This window comes from Protopterus annectens, chromosome 2.part1 (assembly GCF_019279795.1).
Source record: "Protopterus annectens isolate FY-2018-M chromosome 2.part1, PAN1.0, whole genome shotgun sequence".
In the NCBI taxonomy this organism is placed as follows: Eukaryota; Metazoa; Chordata; order Ceratodontiformes; family Protopteridae; genus Protopterus; species Protopterus annectens.
Genome location: NC_056729.1, coordinates 579,186,530 through 579,202,952, shown reverse-complemented (window position 1 = coordinate 579,202,952; position 16,423 = coordinate 579,186,530). Strand labels below are relative to the sequence as shown.

Here is a 16,423-nt window from a genome sequence, read left to right as displayed (position 1 = left end):
ACATCTACACTTATGGTAAGTTTACACAACTGTACTATGTTCTTCGTGTTTCACTGTTGCAGTCATCACATTTGGGTTGATTCCCAAAGCTGAGGATGGGTGGAGGTAGTTAAGAAGCATTAGGGCTGGCAATCAGGCCCTGTAAGACTGCTGTGGCAAATCCAGCTCTGGATTTAGAAAAGATAGGCAAGTGTTAATGCTTGGTGAAAGTGTGTACAGAGCTCCAGTTTGCAGCTTCCAGAATGTCGCTGGTAGGGACTCCCCTGAGAAAAGCTGTAGAGGTTGATGTAGCTCTAATTGAATGTGTTCTGATCCCCTGTGGAGTAGGTTTCCCATGGTGTTTGTAGCAGAAATGGATGCAGTGTGCTATCCATTTAGAAATGGTTTGCTTTGAAATGGCCTTGCCCTCTGTCCCTGCAGCAAAGCTGACTAGCAGCCAGTCAGATTTTCTGAAAGGCTTAGTCCTGTCCAGAGAGCACCTCAGCTGCCTGTGTACGTCCAGGGAGTGCAGGATCCTTTCCCCTTTATTTTGAGGGTTAGGGAAAAAAGTTGGCAAATGAATGGATTGGTTTAAAGCCACACTAGATACCTCCTTGGGCATAAATGAAGGGTTGGTCCTGAGGGAAACCCTGTCCGCATGGAAGATAATGAAGGGTTCCACGGTCATAAGGGTCTGCAATTCAGACACTCTTCTTGCTGAAGTGATGGCTAGAAGTAAAGCTGTTTTCCACGAGAGGAATTTTAACTCTGCTGTAGCAGCAGGTTCAAAGGGCGGAAGCGTGAGCCTTTCCAATACAAAGTTAAGGTCCCAGGCTGGAGTGGGAGCTCTCCTGGGAGGTCTTAAATTTTTTGCTCCTCTCAGGAACTGTTTGACCAGAGGATGAGAGAAGAGGGGCAGCTCAGTATTATAATGAGCTGAGATGGCAGAGGCATGACTCTTAATTGAAGATAAGGATAGGCCTTTGTGGAGCATTTCTGTTAAGTAATTAGTATATGCGGTAAGCTGGGCACAGTTGTGTCCATTCCCTGAGAATGGCTCCAGGAACAGTATCTTTTCCACTTTTCCGAATAGGCTTTTCTAGTACTAGGCTTCCTTGCCTCCAGAATGACATCTAGCACCTGCTTAAGGAGGGTTGCTGGAGATGAATTCAGGGGATGAGCCAGGCTGCTAGGTTTAGGGTCTGGAGCTGAGGGTGTAAAATCTGGTCCTCCTGCTGGGATAGCAGGGAAGGGGTCTGAGGCAGGTGCCATGGTGGCATTACTGCCAGACTACACAAAAGAGGGTACCAATGCTGGCGTGGCCAGTCTGGTGCAATCAGGATGGTCTTTGGCTTGTCCTGTTTGATCTTTAGTACAACCTTCAAGAGGAGGGGCAGAGGGGGAAGGCATAGATTTAGAGGCCTTCCCAGGTAAAGGCCAGGGCATCCACTTTCCAAGCTTGGCTGTGGGGAGTTCGGATGCAATATTTGTTCAACTAACAGTTCTGAGGGGAAGCAAAGAGGTCCACCTCTGGTGCTCCCCACCTGTCCCTCAAAAGCTTGAATATTTTGGGTTCCAGTTTCCACTCGTGTGGGTCCATGAGATTTCTGCTTAAGTCGTCTGCCAATTAATTTAGTTTGCCTGGCAGGAACTGAGCTTGCAGGTGCACTTGGTTGCTCAAGGCTGTGTTCCACAGAGCCATGGCTAATCTGCAGAGTGGGTAGGAATGGGTTCCCCCCTGCTTGTTTATGGACCACATAACTGTGGTGTTGTCTGTCTTTACCAAAAGTTGTCCTGGAAGAATAAGGCCTTTGAAGGCTGTCAGAGCATTCTGTACAGCTAACATTTCTTTTTAACTGATATGCAGGTGCATTCGCTTTGGGCTTCATTTGCCGTGAATGCATTGTCCTGCCATGTGAGCCCCCCCATGCATAGTCTGATGCGTCTGTTGTTAGGGTTTGGGTGACAGGGGGTTGAGAGAAAGGGAGTCCCTTGTTGTGGTAGCAGGCCTCTGCCCACCAAAGGAACTCTGTCCTTGGGCAAGGAATGATAGGAATCGTTGTTTCCAGATCCTGAGAATGTTGACACCAGACACTTTTTAAGTACCATTGAAGTTTCCTCATATGCAGTCTTGCATTTGGAATTAGTAGAATGCAAGAAGTCATGAACCCTTGGGCTTGCAGTATTTTTCTTGTAGATAGCCGGGTTCTGGTGGCCAGTAGATTGAAGAAGTCTGTCAAAGAAATTTGTTTTTCTGTAGTGAGGAATGCCATCTGGGAAGTTGTGTTCAAGCTTGCTCCCAGGAATACAATCTGTTGGCTGGGTACCAAATGTGATTTCTTTTAGTTGATGGTATACCCCAGAGAAGTTAGAAGTCTCTCTACCAAATGTCAGGTGCTGAAGTAGCAATTCCTGACTGTCCACCTGAATCAGGCAATCGTCCAAGTATGGGTAAATTTGAATTGTTCTCTGCCTGCAATATGCAATGGCTGGAGATAGGCATTTTATGAATACCCTGGGTGCAGTAGATAAGCGAAAGGGAAGTGCAGAGAACTGATGGTGCATAAAGCCTGCTCTGAAATGTAGGTATTTTCTGCAAGACTTCCTTATAGGGATGTGTATATAAGCTTCTTTTAAGTCTAGGGTTGCTAGCCAGGAGTCCTTGGTTAGCATAGGGAGCAGCTGTTGGAGAGTAATCATTTTGAATTTTGGAACCACCACAAAGGTATTGAGAACAGACAGATCCAGGATAGGTCGCCATGACTTTTCTTTTCTGGGTACGAGAAACAGTTTGGAATAAAAGCCTTGTCCCCTTTGTTCTGCTGGGACAGGTTGAATAGCCTTGATACTGAGAAGAGAAAATACTTGCTTCTGGGCCTCTGCCCACTGGTTTAGGGGGAGGTCTGGCCATCCACTTGGGGATGGGAGTGAGTGGAAGTGGAATCTGTATCCTGGGAAACAATGTTTAAGACCCATGTGTCCTGGGTAATGTACTCCCAGTTTTTGGCATGCACGGTAAGTTTCCCTCCTAAAGGTGCAAGTACTTAGGCAAGGCTTGCAAGAGTTAAGGATAAGTCATTGTGAGATTTTACCATAGGATGGCAGCTTACTACTCCCTGTTTTGGAGGTGGGAGCACTCCATTGCTTAGATCTGTGCACACCCTGAGACTGTAGTCTTGGTGGTCTGCTGTCCCTGGATTTGGACTGTGAAGGTCTGGCAGGGACTGGAAAAGACAAGTTTTTTGAAGGCCAATGCCTACTGAATCTAGGTGGCTGTACTTGTAAGAAATCTAACAGTTTGCATAGATTTAGCTTTTTCCTCCAACCTTTTGAGGACTTTTTCTGCTTTACTGCCAAATAGACTCTCTTGGTTTAATGGTGCATCTACTAATTTTGCTTTGACATGTTCCTTAAGCCAAGTGTGACATCAGCCCTGCAAGATACTTCTAAGGCATCAAAACCACACTGCAAAGTATGTTTACCAACTTGGTTAGCAGAATGCATTAACTTTTGTAAATCTTTATGTTCTGCGCAATTAGGAATCATCATTTTCTGTTTAATTAGTTCCATAACATGCTGCTATTTTAACATATGAAACTGGCAATTTAAAGCCCTGATGGCAAGAGTAGCAGAGGTGTATACCTTCTTACCCCATCTGTCTAAAGCCCTAGAGTCCCTGTCTGAAGGGGTAGGGTTTTTGGCTGTTGTAGCCTTAATGCCTTTAGGTCCCTGGGAAATAGTCTCTGGATCCGCAGTAGGATTTTTAAAGAGGAATTTGTGTGAGTCAGGTACTCTATAGTACCTGTCACATTTTGTAGGAGCTGGAGGCAAAGTATCAGGGGTAAGGCTGGATTCCAAGAAGACATTGTCTACAATTTCCAGAACAGGAGGGATAGCTAGAGGCCTGTGTTGAGGCAAGTTTAAAAATTCCCCGAGTCTCTTTTTGGACTGTGAGTAGTCCTGGCTCTCCCAGTGGAAATGCTCCCTAAGGGTATGCAGGGTTTCACCAAAAGAAAAATCTTCTGGTGGGGAAGCAGATGGAATGGAATCCTCTGCATCAAAATCCTCATAGGTAGATAAGGGTATGTCCTGGTAATCAGAAGATTCAGAGTTATCAGATTCCCGATCTGAAGAATCAGAAGGAAATTCAGTTCTTGGTCTTTTTGAGTGGGAAGGCTGACTTCTCCTAATTAAAGTGACAAGGTCTTCTGCCATTCTAAGCATTTGTTTTTGTGGCATATGGGCCTGCGAATGGGCTTTGGTCCTTGGTTTCCTAGGCGTAGTGTGAACCCTAGGCCTGAGAAATTCTGTATTTTTGGTTTGAAACAAAGTCGTCTGTTTAATATGAAAATCAGAAGGCCTGAATACACCCTCAGAAGGTGGTACCTGCACAGCGGCTCCGGACCCATCCAAGGTAGAGACATCAGCAGGTTCCATAGTCGAGGAAGCATCTCGCTGCATACTGGACTCCGAATGGGTCTCAGTAGAGGCCTGCGAATCTGTAGAAGCGGGTATCAGGGGCTGCGAACGCACCTGAGTACCGGGGGACTGGCGACTAGCTTAACGGTAGCGTCTTTGGCAGTTTTGGACCTATGCGGTCTGTCTCTGTCTTTATCCTTATGTTTTTTCAGAAGAATGGTAGTCGGATGGCTTATCGAAGCCATTTCGGAATACGGAAATCGACAGTGAAAGAATTTAGCAACAAAAATAGCCCGACGACAAATAGTTCAGGCGTTGAACAAGGCACAAAACCGACAGCGAGGAACGTCGTGGTCTGGGCTTAAACAGATGATGCAGTAAGAATGAAAATCTCTGAGGTATTTGCTTTCCACAGGCAAGACAATTATTAATTTTTCTGACATCGGTTATAGCAAGAAAAAAGGATCCCCAACGGGGTACTTATTTTTTAGAAGACTTCAGGTCTGAAACTCTGAAAACAAAAATTTCAGGAAGCGTCCGACCGGCACTTGCGAACTGCTTCTGCTTCAGGCATCACACAGCAAGAAAGACTGATGCAATGTCATCGGCTGCATGTTTTATACCCCTGATGACCTGACGTCATGGAAGAAGCGACAGCATCCGACGCAGAGATCCCAAGACTCTGGTATTCAGGCCGGCTGAGGGATACCTGCAGGGAGATAACCCAAATGTGATGACTGCAACAGTGAAACATGAAGAACATCTAAACAGGAAGTAGACAAAGGCACAGCGTCATGCTGCCAAGATAAGTAGGGGAAACAAGATCCTTCATATATCATATGACATGGAAACGGTAAATAGAAGAGTTTTACAAAAAAAAAAAAAAGCTACAGTAAGAAGAAAAAAAGCTGGCTGATGCAGAAATCATACAGAAGAGGAAAGTGTGATAGCTACTGCATGAAAGGCAAGGATACAGATACAAGAAACAGTACATGAAGAACATACTGTTAAAGAGGAGGCACTGTAACTGAAACCTCAGGGGATTCAGACTCCCAATGCTGGATCCCAGAAAATCTGAGTAGGCTCGAGTGTTCAAAACAGTAGGGAAGAAAAGCAGAATGGAACAATGACATGGAAATCGAACCAAAGAAGGAAGACAAAAGAAGGGAAGCCATTACAAGCTGGACAACCCAGTCATACAAGGACAGGTGACAGAAGAAATGAGAGGTAGTGCAACAGAAAAACATGAATGTATGTACTCAGTAGTGTCATTGTTTGATGGCAACAGGTCATGACTGAATGTCAAAAGTAGTAAGAGATGGAAGTAACAGGGCAAAAGGGCAGTGAATGAGCCTGAAAAGGACTACTGGGATCTGAGATCATGGGGCACTATTCAAAGTAAGATTTTTTAATGTACTGTGCTCTGCAGTAACAGAAATGAACTTTGTAAAGGGAAGGGGTACAAACAGACAAATTGCTATTACATTGTTCTCAGCCTATGATGCATCGTAGTTTATAATGTTTGTATTTTCATATAACATTAAGCATTCTCTTTGAAACAATGGGCTAAAGTGTTGTTGTAAACCTGAATGTAAAAGAAGCGAATTGGAAAAAGTAATAATTATGGGCACCGGTCTTGGGTTTGACTGCACTGTATTACAGCAGAGTGCAGTAGAATGCATTAAACAGTTACAAAAGTAAGATCAAATGCAAAGGAAACACATAGCGACTACAGGAAAGTGAAAAGAGAAATGAGAACAAACAGGTAGGAGACAATGACAGCAAACAGGTAAGAGACAGAGAAGTGAAAGCAAGAACACAGCCAAAACAGAACTGGAAAAAAAAAGGACAAAGTGAATAATCCAAGTCCAGAAGCTCTCAAACTGCAGGTTGTAGGGAGACTAATCTAACTATGTGGGGAGGGAGTGATGGGGGCCGAATGTAGGCAAAGGCCAAAGGACAGAAGTGGAAACCTAAGAAAGGAGAGTTGTTCAAAAGCAATGATCAGGGCCAAGGAGGAAGGTGCAAAACCAAACAAAACAGAAAAGAACAAATGCAGACAAAGTGGTAATGTGGAACATAGGGAAGCTTCACAGCTGATCAAAAGGAAAAAACATACAGAACAAAGTAGTATGCTCCTGGAGACCAAACAAAGTAAAGGACAGAGGGAGAGAAGATCATGAGCCCAGAGTACCACAAGGGTGAAACAAACGATAAAAAGGGAGGGCAAGAGAGGAGAAGTGACCACCTTTTTCAGAAAGGATTACATGTTGTGACTGAAAGAGCGCAGAAAAGTGTGGAGGGGAGATGGATCACTTGGTAAGGAAAACTGCTGAAAGGAGATGGATAATGGAGAAACTGTATATCTCAAACAAGGATACAGAGAACTTTTGCAGTATGTTATTTGAAGAATAGAATAAGATAAATAGGGATGGAGAGGGAATGATTGTAGAAAGCTTCAATGTCATACTAGACCTAAAGAAAGAAACTCTTTGGCAAAAGAGAATACAATATTAATATGAAAAGCAACTTACAAAGGAACATGATAGAAGGAGAGTGGAAGGATATATGGAGGGAAAGACACCCTGAAAAGACAGGGAGTACACATTTACCAGAAACTGCTTGACTGAAGCCAGTAGACTGGACAGGATACCAGTGAAAGAGGAAACTCTAAAAACAGTGGAGGAGGTTGAAGTACAGCAGACATGCATATTGGACAATGCAGTAATAGCAATGACAATGAGGGCACAGAGGGGACAAGGGGAGGGGTTGGGGTGAAATGGGTGAGCTACAAACAGAAAGATCAGGAAAGGAAGCAACAATTACAAAAGCTGATAGAGGAGAACACTACAGACAAGACAGGCAATGGGAAATATTGATGGAATGGAATCAAAGTAAAAGGTAGGGAAAAATCATGAGAGAGGATAAGTGGAAAGAAAACAAAATGAGAAGGAGATAAAACAGGAAGGTAACGGAGCATGATGTACACAAAGGGGATGTGGAAACATGGTACAGGTAGAGAAGCACTAAGGACAGGGAAGCAGTAATACAAACTGAATGTGAAGGAAAAGTGACAACTGCAGTGGAAGTTGTATTGGAAGGGCTACTGGTGGATAACTGGGGAAGAACAGTAGAAATACCTAGCAAAGAATTGCAACAGAGGAAAAGGTGACAAAGGTACCAGGGAGAGATCACACAGCTGGACAGCAGCATTAGAGAAGCCTTCAGGGAATACTACCAATAAATATACCAGGAGAAGGAAAATGAAGTTCATTGGGAAGTCACTAACAGAGAAGAGCATCAGAGAAACAGAATGCAAAAATCGTGATGGACATCATCAACGAGACAGTGATAGCAATGACAGACAGAAAGGTGGGGGTGGGGTGAATGATGGATATCCAGTAGAGATCTGCAAGTGGTGTGGAGAGGCAATATGGGCAGTTATGAAGAAGCATGAACTAATAATTGAAAGGGGGGGGGGTGAATGAAAAGAACCAGGGGTATTTTTTTACAAAGTGCTTTTAAGTCCACATACACTAGAACTGGTGTGTAAAAAGGATTTATCTCACTAACTAAAGATGACTAGCAACAGATTTTCTACAGTTGTGATGCCATGAGAACTTGAGTAAAATACAAATACTATTCTGATAATTTAAATATTAACCAAGTGTTTAGCTCCGTTTAATGCCCCAGTATCAGAATCTATACCTAGATCTTGCATCCCTTTTTGGTGTATATTACGTTCGTAGATTAGTACACGGGCTAACTGCATACCGTTTGTGTCTACAAGGTAAAAACCTGCCAACTTTATCAATCATAAAATTATTAAAAAAGGTTAGGAAAAATTATACCCTTTTTTAGACTTGCTTAACATTACTACTATGAGCCAAAAATCTACCATTAAATGAAAACCAATAAAGCTAATACTAACTATAATGATGGAAAAAATAATACAAATATAGAAATATTAAAACAATATTCAAAATAGATGGCTGAAATGAATGCTGTGAAAATGTAGACAAAAGGCATTTTTGTATATGGGTTATAAAAAATGTTAAAGTCATGGTTTGCTTTTCTGTGTTTTCAAATTTTGTACAAAATAATAAAATAAAATATAAATAGGTAATGTTGCGATTTCAGTCTATGAAGAGTAGGTTTAAAAAGGGATATTTATTAACTTTATATTGACTGCGGTGGTAGTGCTGCGGTAGCGTTGTCGCCTCACAGTAAGACGTCCGGTTCGATTCTCAGTTAGAGTGTCTTCTGTGTGGAGACATGCGTGAATGGGCGTACCTTTGTTGAAGGTTGTGCGTCAGGGCCGGCAACTCGGCACGTAGAAATCTACTGCCAATCATTAGTGGACTGGAGTTCTGCTGTGGCGACCCCTAACCAGGAAAAGCCGAAAGACACAACAACAACATATGCTGAGGCATAATAATTATAAAAACATTGATTATATGTTCATTAAACTTTAAGATATAACTACTAGTCTTAAGACTGGGGTCCAATACAAGACTATTTTGTTCATATTTATGCTAGTAACTTTTCCTGAAATTTTCATGAAAATGTTGCACCTTTTCACAGATGCAATTGTTTTATATACAAAGAGCAAAAATAAACAAAACCAGCTAGTACTCTGGGGACAATCCTTCTGAAAATGCTCACTAGCTAATGGTTTAAGGGAAGAATATTTTAAACATGGAAAGGGTAACATGTACAGCCATCATATTATAGGGAAGGGAAGGCATGATGTTTAAAAATGTTTAAGCTTACATGCAATACCTGCTAAGCTATGAAGTGACAGAGAATGGAGAGCTCAGTACAGAGTAATGAAAGAACTGTATATCAGCAAGCGACTTGAAATATAGGCTTAAGTGCATTTTAGTACCATATTAGCCCTGAATGAAAGACTGAAGTAACTAGTGTGAGTCTAGGTACATGCATAACCTGTAATTTAGATGCTGTTGGACACGTTACCAAATTAACTGAATGGAGCTAAAAACAGTGGCAGTTATTATTAACTGAATAATAAGAGAAGTCATAGCCAGAATATAACACAAGATGATTATGTTTTAAAGTTGTATTAAACTATTCTGCCCTCAAGCTGGTTATACCATGGTGAGATTTTATGTTTTACTATATTGCTTGGTTAATATACATGACAGCCTACTCTGTGCTGTAGTACATTATCCAAGACTACATGCATAGATGTCTGATAAATATTCAATTCTGAAACTGTGAAGATTCTGCAGGGGCTGCAGTACATTCCACCCAGAATCAAACTGAATATTTCCTAGACAAGGAATTTTAAGAATGAGAGGAAGAAAGCCTCAGATGCACACACTCAAGTAAACTATGAGTGCTGGTTTTGCCTCAGGTGGCATTTCCTAAGTGGATTATGTACATTCACTTGCAGTTCTTTTTATCACGACACCTTTAGTGTTCACTTAAAAAGAGAACGTTATTTTCAATACTACATTTCAGTAACTGTACAAAGAGAAAATGACAAGTGGTAAACAAAGGGGGGAGGGATGAAAGCAAAATTTGTGTGATGAAATTCAATCTCACAGGCACAAAATTAGTGCTGGTTAAACTACAGTGATAGCCATGATGTGGACAGTTTTGAAAATGACAAATTTAATTACTGAATTCAGTCATTTTTTTCTAAGAAATCAAGATTACTGTAACACAAATACCACTGTATACAGTATTCCCTTATTAAGACTTATAGACAAGTATTTAATACAAATAATGATTTGTGTTTTCCTGTTGTGGTACAAGTTTAAACAATAAAAGCTTGGGAGGAAATCTTGTGCAAGTTGTCATTCTCATACTGTACGGTCATGCTAAGACAATCTGCACAGCCAGGAGCAAATGCTAAGTTAAACTACTGTCTGTTGACTGATGTGTATGTTATAGATGGTGCACCTTATCAGTAGCATACTAGAAAGATCACTTAAAACACCTTGGGAAACAAGGGAGCCCTGAAGACACAAACCTTTGACAGTGAATTTGTTCCTTTCATACTTAACTTATGTACATAGGATTATTAACCCTTTACAAACCTGTTCATGTGCAGGATTGTTCGTGATCCATTTGATACATTGCTGATGACAATGGAAGCTGGGAAATCACATCCTGGGTGAAGAATGGTGTGATTTATTTCAATGTTGTACCGCTGCAGGTCATCTAAAATAAAACTGTGGAATACGAGGCATCCAAAAAAGGTAAACAGGTTTTACATGGTGACAGATCAGGCTGCATGGCACTGACTACAACCAGCACTTAAGCTCAACAAAGTAACTGTTTCATCTTATTCCAATCAAAAGTACTACATCTGCCATCATTTGGCAATAAATACAACCATAAGCATGAAAATGTTTCTTTTATTTAGCCCTAAAACTATAAATGAAATACACCAACTTTAAGCTCTGTGACGCATTGTTTTCTTAAGCCATTACTGTAGGTGACTATGACTGGGAGATGGGAGTGAACAGACCAATGAACTTCTGATACACTACTGGCTCCAACACCATCTTCAGTGAGTCTCATTATCAGGACTCAAAGAGGCAGACCCCCCCACCCCCCCGCCAAAGTCAGCAATCTTAGACTGGAGTCTACAGTTATTCATGCTGGAGACACCAAGATAAGAGTGGCTACAAGTTACCCCAAACTCAGTGGTCTTTAGTTGTGAAAAAAGGTGAAACTAACTTCTTCAAAGTTATCAAAGCAACTTCAGATAATGTTGCCAACATGGGAAAATGATGCAAAAAGCTGCCTGCTCCTTATGCAGGTGCTGTAAAAAAAAAACTGCATCAGCTTCCATTGGGAAAATGTGGCTAAGGCATCTCTCTTATACATGCATGAATATGCTTTCTTACTAAATATTAGAAGAGCATAATGTGAGAGTTGTAAGACAGGATACCATCTTAAGGGACAGCCAGAGGCATGCCATGACCCTCTTGGGAATTCTGCTAATGCAAACAGGAAAAGGTGATGAAGACCAGGAACGTGCCATCAAGTACAGATTGGTACTAAAGATGCAACACAACATAGGTTATACTGTCTTAGAATTTGCACCCTATCTAAAGTGCCCTTGTATAAAAACACAAAATGGACCTTGCAAGTGAGCTAACTTTCATACCAAATATTTAATGTGGGTGGTGGATCACTAAATCAAATATTCCTTGCTACCACCTGGAGTAGCCCTACTCATTTATATAAGTTACTAGTTCTGTGGCAAGTCTCTTTTGGAGTCATACAAATGCACAAAGGTATGCACGGTTTTGTAGCTGGGAGAGAAGTAAGACATGAAAACTATTACACAATTATACTTTGTAGTTTCTAAAGGTGATGTGAAGATATTGGTTTCTTAAATCGTAAATGAAAAAAAAAAAAACACAACTTCAAGCCCTGCAAGTAGCTATTCTAATGGGAGAATACAGGTCTGGTAAAGTGGTAAATTTCTTCCACAGATAGCTATACCTCACTGCTATCTAAGCAATACCTCATTCTTATTGCTATCTAAAATTGCTTGCGTTTGTTGAGGTGCAGAGTTTACAACAGCCAAAACCAACAAGAAATATCAGCATGCATAATGAAACAGTTAACAATGCTAATGTGACAGACAAAATAATCCAGGCTTGTTGACACCCAAATTAGAATAAGAACACACCATAGTTATTACACGCAAGCTTGTGCTGGTTTTTCCATATACTGGACCTTAACTAAAGCTGGACTCTCAGGAAATGTTCTACAACTTTAGAAACAGATGTGGCAGATAACACATTACTACAATCAATATGGCAGAAACTAGTTTTTCATTAGGAATCATGGAGCTACTTGATCAATCTCCCTACAGTTAGGAAGACCAAAATGGCTAGACCATCTCCAGAAGTACTTTAAAGAAGAAGCTATGAACTGCATTCCATATAGCAGAGTACAACAAATAACATAGGTTTATAGGTTCATAGGTAAGGACTAGGCTAGCTACTGTTCCAGGCCATTTTAAGACTAGCCAACTTCCCTTTTTGCAATCGAAATAACCTATCCCATTTGGTTATAGATTGGCCTTATCCATATCATGGTCAGTAATTATATGTTACGCCTAATGAAAACAACTGGGATCCTAAAGATAATCTGAGGGGACCCATATATGGGATAAAACATTTAGAAGCTGCATCTATCCATTAGTAGTACAGGGGACTGGGGTAAACGTTCCGTTTCTCATCCATGGACCTAAGCTGCACTTGAAAATGGACAGGGATAAACAGGAAGTCTGTTCTATACCAGTGGTATTCTCTGCGAAATATATCTGCACCCCCCCCCCCCCAAAGTATTCTCTTGAAGTTTCAGCAGAGGTTTAGATCCCTAGATAGAGCACTTCTGATGCCATTTAACTTGCTGATCTGCAAGCCAGACCCCTTTGGTATTGACTTTTACTTCAGAAAAATATATGCCAAACATGAGAGGTCCCAGAACCCTGTGGGACTTCACTGATGATTGGTGTCTTTGTAGAAGTAACTATTACCTGTATCCTGTCAGCCAACTGATAATCCAGCAGGTGACAAAGTGGTTTATTCTTGGTTTATTTAAATATTTTAATATGCCTTGGCGGGGAAATAGGGCAAAAGCTTTGACCAGGTTGAGGTGTGTGGTGTATACCATTTTGCCTTCAGCCATTTCTTTGGTGACACTTAGTGCAAGGTTTACTCCCTTAAACCTTCAAATATTACAAAGTAGCACATACTGAAGGTGCTTCCTAAAAACAAAAATGATACTTCCTTGTGACTCGATAATTTACCAAGATGCCTAAAAAATAGTGCCAAATGCACCCTTGTAGAAACATTCCTTAAATTGGTTAACCTGAGCCTGGGTACGAGTTGCCCTTAAAATATGGTGTACTACAGTGGTAATGGCCCAAGACATGGGTAACCCTTCCATAGACCTTTGAAACCACAGACCCATTAGACTAGTCTGCTTTGCAAAGCCATGGAACACATCATATCTGACCTCATAATTTAAGATATCAAAAACCTTACTGTGCCAGATCCATATCAATTTGACTTTGTCAAAGGGCAATCCTGCCTACTCAGCTTCTTTGAAAATATCATATATCTGTATACGGTTATTCTGTTCACACAGCTAATTTGGATCTTTTCCAACATCTGCTGGTATCACTAATAAGCTAAATGCCCCAGTTGAGCCTAAGTGGTAAGGTTGATAGCCAACTGGATGAAAGGTGAAATCCACATAGCTAAGTGGAAGGTGCCACCTCAGAAAATATGAGTGTAAACTGTGATGTGTCTCAGAGAAGAGAACAGGGATCCCTCCTTTTTGGCATTTGTTTCTCCAATATTGTGACTATATCTCAATACATTTAGTTAATTAAGTTTGCAGATGACTGCAAGCTGGGCATTACTGTCGGATCTCCCAATGATATTCATTGATTACAACAAGAACATACCCTTGTATACAAGTCAGCTAAGGAAAAAGGGCTAAAACTAAAAGCAACAATGTGTAGTATTATCACATTTGGTACACGACTCTCCTTCAATGTAGAGCATAACTAATACCTCACTCTAGAATGATATAATCAGGGATCTTGTATGGTAGTCGAAGGAGAATTACTAACCAGGTTTCAACAGCAGTAGCCAGAAAATCCTTCTGTGTACCACAACTAGTATCTAAAGACATCTCATCCAAGTCAAAAGAAGTTATAATCCCTGTGTATGCAGCCCTAATTACACCAGTTATTGAGTACATCTCCTCTTTCTGGATATATAGTTTAAGGGCATATTAAGCAACTGGGAAGGTCCCAAAGGTTCCTAACCAAGAAGACTGTTGACTTAAAATCTCTGAGCCACCAAGAAAGGCATGAAGGGCTATTTCTTTAACCATTTTATAGGATGTAGTGGGCTGATCTATGCCTTGCATTCCATGCCATTAAAGGCACAGTTGTCCTTGATGATCTGTATCTTTGCAACTCAACCAGCTTCACTAACACCATAACTAGGGACTTAAATCTCCAACAGCTCATAAATAAAACAGAATGGAGAGACAAATACACATCTCATTACTGTGCAATCTTTACTGTTCACGCTGCACTCCACTGCTTCCTAGTGAAAAGTGCCATAAACCTTTGTTCTCCACATAAAATCCTTCACAGAGTTCACTGTAGTTTGTTTTCAGTAAATTTTTCATATTATTCCTTTGAAGCTTATTATCTACCCCCACAGATGACATAAGTAATGGAAGCATAAGACTGGATCTAATGTTACCACACTCTACTTCACCCAAACCCCATATTTCAATGCAAAAGGCATACCAGCAATAATAACGTTGCTCATAATTCAAACTCATATTTTCATCACTAAATAATTTTTGTTTACAATTTCTTGTCTTGGAGAATAGGAAATCCGTATACTTAGTTTAGCAATGCATTGCTAAACTAAGTATGGAGAAACAGATTATCTGTAGTGTTCTACATATGTCAAAACATTTCTAATTTTTAATTAATTCAGCTACCTGATACAATCCCAATTTAGTACTAAAAAAGTTTCTATAGGTTACCAGCCACTTGCTGTGATCAATTTCATCTAACAATGCCCACTGCTACTGCTTCACACAAAGACACATAGACAATATTACATGTCAGTACCTTCTACAATTCAAATTACATTTCACCTCCCAACAAATGCTATGTAAAATTAATAAAAGTCGGGCAAGCTGCATATACCCTCCCCCCACCTTAAGTTGTAGAACATTTCCAGTTCCAGTCCCATTTTACAGTGACACCATAAAACAGCAGGCTTGGTTTGAACTGGGGCTCACAAATATCCAACTATTTATAAGTAAACACTTCTATAAGTAGTTGGTCCTTACACAAGCCTACCTTGTAAGACATTTCTGCAACTGGGACTCATTAATGCGCCTCTGGTATTGTAACAGCGAAACATATCAGTAACTACCCAGTCCAGCACGTTATATTCACTTTTTCTGCCACGTTGAAGCATTTAGCAAAAGCAAAATACTGGAAAGGAGAGGCAGGGAAAGAGGTAGTGGGCAAACTGACCCTTCCCAGGATCACTAGGAGCACAGAAAGCTCTGTTAAGGTGGCAAGGTTTAGTGGCTCACTGGCTATTACCTGGGCAGTTTTATTCCAATCTCATTCACTTGCACTGTAACTTCTTAAATAGTTCCTTATTTTAAAGGCCAGGACCAGTTTGGCCAAATACACAAAGTCAGGCAAGCTAAAATTACAGTATTCCATTGGCTGAAGTGTTACGTTAATGCTGACTGGCAAGAGATTTCATGTGCACAAGTCTATTATACTACTTTTTTGGTAATGTAAGGGTTTTGGGCAGCAAGTGGTGACATATATGCACAGACTCTGTATCTGTCATGGTGATTTAACTGTAGAAAATTAAAGCCTTTGTTCAGTGATTTAAAAAAAAAGCTTTCTTCTGATATAATCCTATGCACAGTTAAACTAATTTTGATAAATTGCCTACTCTACTCTTCCCACAGAAAATCATGCCAAAAGTAAGACTGCATGACTATTCCAAGAAATCCAAACAAGAATTGGTTCCACATGCATGAAAATTTGAAAAAAATGTTTTAAGTATTGGACATCTTTTAATTCACTTAGGTGAGCAAACAGGCTTACTAAAAACGGTATCTTCATACTATACACCACCATCATAAGTTAATTAATTCTAAGCTCATTTACATAAAATTAAAAATGTGGGAATATAGCCTGCTACATATTTATTTTTAGTTGTGGTATCTGGAGTGCTATTTACTTAGTTTCAAATTTAAAGAGTTATACAGAAATGTAATACACAGCAATACTTAAATGCTGCTAGTGGAACACTAGTGTTCTGGGAAAGGACCTGATGGCCAAGTTTACACTGCTCCAAAAATCCCTCAAGCCGGCAGTATGTGCCGTCAGTTTGACCAGACGTTTATACAGTCCATATCAAAGAGTGTTTTTAAGAACATTTGCTCACAATTTCACCCAAGG

At 40.6% G+C, this 16,423-nt stretch overlaps 1 protein-coding gene across 2 annotated transcripts in view; it reads right to left on the bottom strand.

Moving 5' to 3' along the window:
- The window catches only part of KHK (ketohexokinase), a 678,771-nt gene that overhangs the window by 412,926 nt on the left and 249,422 nt on the right, over positions 1-16,423 (bottom strand). The window contains exon 3 of one of the 2 annotated variants that reach the window (XM_044062352.1): positions 10,464-10,598. The exons of the other annotated variant lie outside the window; for it this stretch is intronic. Within the exon in view, the coding sequence (XP_043918287.1) occupies positions 10,464-10,598 (135 nt within the window). The remainder of the gene's footprint in view (positions 1-10,463; positions 10,599-16,423) is intronic. 2 annotated transcript variants of the gene reach the window in all.